Source organism: Taurulus bubalis (assembly GCF_910589615.1).
Source record: "Taurulus bubalis genome assembly, chromosome: 18".
Classification (NCBI taxonomy): Eukaryota; Metazoa; Chordata; class Actinopteri; order Perciformes; family Cottidae; genus Taurulus; species Taurulus bubalis.
The window spans coordinates 4,724,247-4,730,246 of record NC_136606.1 but is presented as its reverse complement, the minus strand read 5'-3'; the positions used below and the strand labels follow the sequence as shown (position 1 = coordinate 4,730,246).

The following is a 6,000-nucleotide window of genomic DNA, read 5'->3' as shown; positions in this document are numbered from 1 at the left end:
CCTGCACGTGAACGACGAACTGAGTATTAATGTCATTTTGTCAGTTGGTTTAGTTTCAGGTGTCTTTAAGATCAAGATGTCTTCAGCAAAGAAAGACACGAGAACGAAATAGTAATGTGCAACCAGGCTAGTTAGTCCCCAAATAACTCTCACAAAGTATTTATTGTTTCTGAAAAGCTTTAAAATCTCTGAGGTTCAGACTCTTAAGTCCCCGTTGTGGTTTTTTTGTGCGTCCCAAACATCAACTGTGAAAGTAAAGCTTTCGTCCAGGTGCATTTACTTTCAGGTTCAGGAATGTTTCCTGTTATGTAACTTGAAGGTTTTCTGTCCGCAGTCATGTCTTTCCATCAGGACCGGGGGAGCCCCAGGGGGGGAGTGCCTCCAGGCCAGCACGGCCCCCAACACGGCCCCCAACACGGCCCCCAGCACGGCCCCCAGCACGGCCCCCAACACGGCCCCCAACACGGCTCCCAGCACGGCCCCCAGCACGGCTCCCAGCATGGCGGCCAGCACGGTTCCCAGCAGAGCTACCGCCCCGGCAACCTGAGACCGCCGCCGCCGCCCCAGCCTCTCGTTCCCCAGTACCACTACGACCCTCAGGCTCCTCCCAGTTCCAGCTACCACGGAAACAGCAACTACATGCCTCCGCACTCCGACTTCATGCACTATCCTCCGCCAGCGCCGTCCCCGACTCCCAGTTCTCTCAACCAGTGCCCGGTGCGCCCGCCTTTCCCCAAGCCCCCCGTCCGGCAGGGCTTCCTTGAGCCGCCGCCGAACTTTCCCCCTCCTCCCCTCCCCAGCTCCTCAGGGGGTCCCACGTCAGGGTCCCAGGTGTCCGCTCAGAATGCCTACCACCAGTACATGATGCCTCCTGCTGCCCCGCCACCAATGCCACACCCATCCATGCCACCTCCCATGGCTTCACAGTCGATGAACTACCACTCTCCGTACTCCATGAACTACCCCCATCCTCCTCCTCCTCCTTTCCCCCCTCCCACCTTCAGCCCCAGCTACACCCAGAGCGCCAGCTCGTTCAAACCGGACAACAGCTTCAGGCAAGGGGGGCAGTACAAGTACGAGAAGCCCCCCATGGACAACAGGAGGTCTCCGGAGAGAGGGTACCGCCACGACGACCACAAGCAGAAGGGCTACGGCTACGGCAGCCACGGTGACAGGCAAAAAATGGAATTTCTTGGAGAGAGGAAGGACCGCGGGAGGAGCCCGGACAAGCGCGGCAGGCCGGAGGGGGGGGCGGTACCGGTCCGAGTACGACCGGGGCCGGACTTCCCCCAGACACAGGAGCCGGGATCGTAGCAGGTACACGTATAGACGTAGCTCTCCGAACTGGGATCTGTCTGTGAACATGTTTTATTCCTTACTACCATGCGTGTTTGTTCACAGGGAGCGGTATCGTCACAGAGAGAGTCGGAGGTCCCAGTCGCCCGACAGGCACAGGAAGAGGCCTCGAAGGTACACATGCAGTCCGTTATCGGTCTGACAAGAACTCTTGTGAATTGCCAAATCACCACTCGTCTAAAACTGTTTCAGATCATTTTGACACTTTTGGGTTCTGGTTCTCTTCACGGTTAAGTTCAAGTGTAGGATTGATATTGTATCTGCACACTACATGCAGGTATGTTGGGACTATTCATACTTTGAAATATTATGAAAATAACGACTTGATTTTCATGAAATTTAGTGGGAGGGTGTAGCATGGGCCAAGGAAGAACCCATTAAATTAGAGTGAGAACCCATTAAATTAGGCGGCCGGAGCACCCCCAATAACTGCAGTTTTTAAAATTGTAGTCCAAGCCGATAAGCTCTCACTCAAAGCTCCTGAGAGCCACTGCATGTGCTTTGCACTGTTTTCAGACTGAATGATGCTTCCAGTGACTTGCAAAGTGCAGGGCTCAACAGCAACCTCTGCCAGGAGAAATTGGCAACCAATTCCTGGCCTTTGATTGCAATCAGTGGCAACTGCTTTTTAACATTAAAAAGGGAGGGCAAACAGAACCACAGTCTCTTCATCCAAAATTACATCAGATTAGTGCTAATCTCTGATAGAAGAGATGATGGATGAGCTGATTTTGTTGTCACTAGATGGACAAAAAGTTCTCCTCTTTAATAACTTTGTTATTAACCATGTCTCACATTCTTCATTCAGCACTTGGAGCTGCCTCAGTTGTCATCATGCAACCTTCACTTGGTCCTTTTTGTCACATTGTAACCAGTGTTCATAACTTCTTCTTCTTTTTCTTCTTCTTCCTCCTCTCCGTGCTTCGCAGTCGGTCCACGAGCAGAGACAGGAAGCGCGGTCGCTGGGAAGACGAGAGGGACAAAAGGTCGGAGAGCTCCTCCGGCCTGAGCAGCAGAGAGCGCAGCTACTCCTCCGTCAGGAGCAGAGACCCAGAGGAGGCGTTCGCTGACCGGGACAGGGAGCGGGAGAGGGAGCGAGACCGGGAGAAGGAGAAGGAGAAAGAGAAGGAGAAGGAGAAGGAGAAGGGGGATGAGGAGGAGAAGGAGGAAGATGAGCAGCTGAAACCTGCTTGGATCCGCTGCACACATGCTGAGAACAACTACTCCAATGACCCCATGGACCAAGTGGTACTGTTGGACCTTCTGTCTTAATTAATAAATCCGTGCTGTGCGCACTAATTGGTTGTTGTAATATCTAATTGTTAATGTACCCTTTTTCTGCCGTAAAAATGTCTTTGCCTGCAGTTCGCCCAAGGTAGATTTGAAAGGTTATTAATTCACTTTATTTAACAAAGAGCTTATTAACACCGAGCACAGACTTGCTTGATATCGTTTCTTCCATCTGACCGGCGAACGAATCGTCCTCCGTCTGCCATTTCATCAAATTTTGGTCTTTAACGGTGGTGTTAAAAGAGGCGGATTAGCTTCTCTCCAACGCGGTGCCATTCTCAGCCGATCGGGTCACAGCGAGCTCCTAAAAGACGCCTCAGCCACCATTTGCAAATCCCCACCTGCCCCTTCAAACGCTTTTCTGATGTCTTTGGACTTTTTTGGATTGTGGCAAGTCCCTTTTTCTTCTCTAAAGCTCTGACCTTTACCAGTGCTTGCTTCATGCTGTCATCAGCTATTTTTTTATTATTTTCTTCCCCCACTAAATGACACATTCTGCAAAAGACCCGACCCTGTCTTTCAATGAAAGTGAAGGTAAATGTCTTCATCTGAGGACGCTACCTAAAAGGGTCCCAACAGGGTGTTGCACCACACTGCCTTGGAGCCTGGAGAGGGCGGCTCACAGCGGGGTGCTGTCACTGACTGCTCAATGCCCAGACACTCTCCTGTGAATTTATTAAAATGCAGATTCTTTTCACTTTTATGTGCTGTAGTGGTTTTTAGTAGTAGTGTTTTTGTGCCTCCTGCCATCACTTTGATCTTTGGGCCGTAGGGTCTCTGAAATGAACAGGCTTCTTCTTTCCGGAGTGATTTTTGTCTCCAACAAACACACAGGTGCTTGTGATCACATTAACCTCTCTTCAATCCTGTGAGCTAATATGCAACACCAGGTATGCAAAGCGTCGCTAAGTATCCCTAAAACATTTTGTGCTTAATTTGCGGCACATTTTTCTATAATTTTCCAGAAAATTGTTTGGAAAATATCAATAAAAGATTTCAGAGAAGTGACGTTAAGCTCGGGAATTTGGGTATTTTATTATTATAGAAAAATGTTTCACATACTTTTAGTCTTCTTTTTTTAAATGCTTTCTATCGGAAGGTATGATCTGGTAAAAGGTTTGTTTCCATCTGCATATTACACGTTAAATACAAGCGGAGCAACTAACATATCACACATCTCCATTTTATTCCTATTATTTATATATTATCTCCCGTTCATTTCCATTGAAAGTTTTTACCTTTTTAAATATTCCCTGAATTTGGCGACACAAGCAATATTGCATATTAAGACAAACTCAAACACGTGTGTACTTTTTCTGTGTTACCATTCAGTTTTTTTGTTTTTTAATCTGCCCTCGATCTATTTGACGCCTGCATGTTTCATTTTAAATGTGTCCAGGGAGACTCCACGGTGGTGGGCACCAGTAAGCTGCGGGCCCTGTACGAGCGCTTTGAGGAGGAGCTGGGGAGGAGGCAGGAGAGAGCCAAGTCCGTCCGGCCCATGTGGGACCCGCCCAAGACCAAGCTGGATGAGGATCCATGTGTGCAGTCCTGCAAAACTAGTTGGGTATAATGTAAATCAAAATCTGTGTTCATGTCGCTCTAATAAATCCCCCCTTTGCAAAAATGTTTCGACAGTCGGCGATACCTGCTCTTTTTTTTGCGTTCTTTTTTGCCACTTTTGTTGCTCTGTTTAAGTGCAACGCGCCGACGGTTAACACATCTGTCGGCAATCTCGCGTAATTGATATGCATAAAAACTCGCTGTCTTCTCAGCGGTGCATTAAGCTGCGGCAGAGATTAAGTTCAGTGTTTATGATGCTATCTGCAGGGCCGCCTGCCTGATTGTCTCCTTCGGCGCTGCAACAATATAAATCTCGCTCTGGGGAGATCTAATTTGCCCAAACATGTTGCTCCGGGCGCCGACTTCACAAACGAGCGCTCGAGCTCAGGAGAAATAAAAAAAAAAAAAACAGCTGATAAAAGTTGAAGACTTTGCTTAGCTGAGAATCACAAACTGTACAGCTGACTGGTAATTATAATCCTCGTTTTGTTGGGAGGTTTCCTTTCAGTGGGGGGGAGGAAAGTGGGAGAAATGAAGAAAACACAAGTGCCAGCAACTGTAGTGCTCTTTTAATCTCACGAAACGCTTTTACGGTCTAATGAAGGAGAGTATTTCAACCACGAATCGGTAAGCTAAGCCTCTTTTTTAAAGAAACATTGAGAAAACTCAACCGATCTGGAACTTTTTCCGTGTCACCGGCATTGTGTGGGTAATTATTCTCCGAGCCCAGAGAGCGCGCCGCTTGAAACCCTCTCCGACGGACAGCTTTACCGAGACGTTATGCTGTATAATGCTTTTTTGAGGGGCACCGCTGAGCCGGAGGAGCTTAACCGCCGAAAACCCCCTTCTCCGGCTCACCGCATTACGTTTCAGCCGGCAGCCCGACTTATAAAGGCCGACTTGTGCACTTTCAGACGACAGCAGCAGCGAGTCGGACTGCGAGTCGGACGGCGAGGGGAGCAGCTGCTCCAGCAGCTCCGACTCGGACGTGTTCGACGTCATCGCCGAGATCAAGAGGAAGAAAGCTCACCCCGACCGCCTGCACGAGGAGCTGTGGTACAACGACCCGGGGCAGGTCGGTCTCCCTCTGGGGTCGTTTATTTATAACTATATTCTCCCCCACCTTTTTTGAGGTGAAAGCTGGAAACCTGAAGATTTTTTCGAGATGCAGCATAGCAGTCTGTGTCGAGTTGTTCTAGTCTTAATTCATCAAATACAAATAGATGCATTTAAATAAGTGTTCATGGAACATTATGATGCATATATATGCTCAGTGTCATAAGCTGTTGCAGCAACTTTTGGGTGGATACCACTAGTTGTATAGCACAAGTTTAGTTGTATATCACATTTCAACAACAAGGTGATTCAAAGTGCTTCACATAAAACCATTAAATAAAAACATAATGCAGAAGAAAACAAGATTTAAAAACAATTAAGAACATTCATTTTAAAATATTAAAAAACTGTCAAAAAGCAAGAAATATAATCCACTAAAAAGTATAAAAATGATCAAAAGTCCCTCCAGAATCTGCTCAGAAACCCTCATTGTCAGTATACCTGTAATAGTCCCACGTCCCCTGAACGCCTCTTGATCTCTAGTAACATAGAGGTCACACCAGGTCATTTTATGCAGTGATCTCATGTGGTCTCATGCAAGAAGACTTTTAAGTCCCCAGGATGCAGAAACAATCTTACGAGCATGAATATGGCCGTTCCAGTTTTTTCCCTTAGGACCTTTTATTTTTGAAGAACAGATAACTGTCGATGATAAAGCTGCCTTATAAACTTGCC

At 47.6% G+C, this 6,000-nt stretch overlaps 1 protein-coding gene across 1 annotated transcript in view; it reads left to right on the top strand.

Annotated features, from left to right (window-relative positions):
- Positions 1–336: 336 nt before the first annotated feature.
- Positions 337–6,000, top strand: part of drosha (drosha ribonuclease III) — a gene marked incomplete at its 5' end in the record, with an annotated part of 88,610 nt that continues 82,946 nt past the window's right edge. The window contains 7 exon segments of the mRNA XM_079234091.1: positions 337–375; positions 508–1,245; positions 1,247–1,317; positions 1,402–1,470; positions 2,286–2,604; positions 4,046–4,187; positions 5,124–5,284. Coding sequence (XP_079090217.1) covers positions 337–375; positions 508–1,245; positions 1,247–1,317; positions 1,402–1,470; positions 2,286–2,604; positions 4,046–4,187; positions 5,124–5,284 — 1,539 coding nt within the window.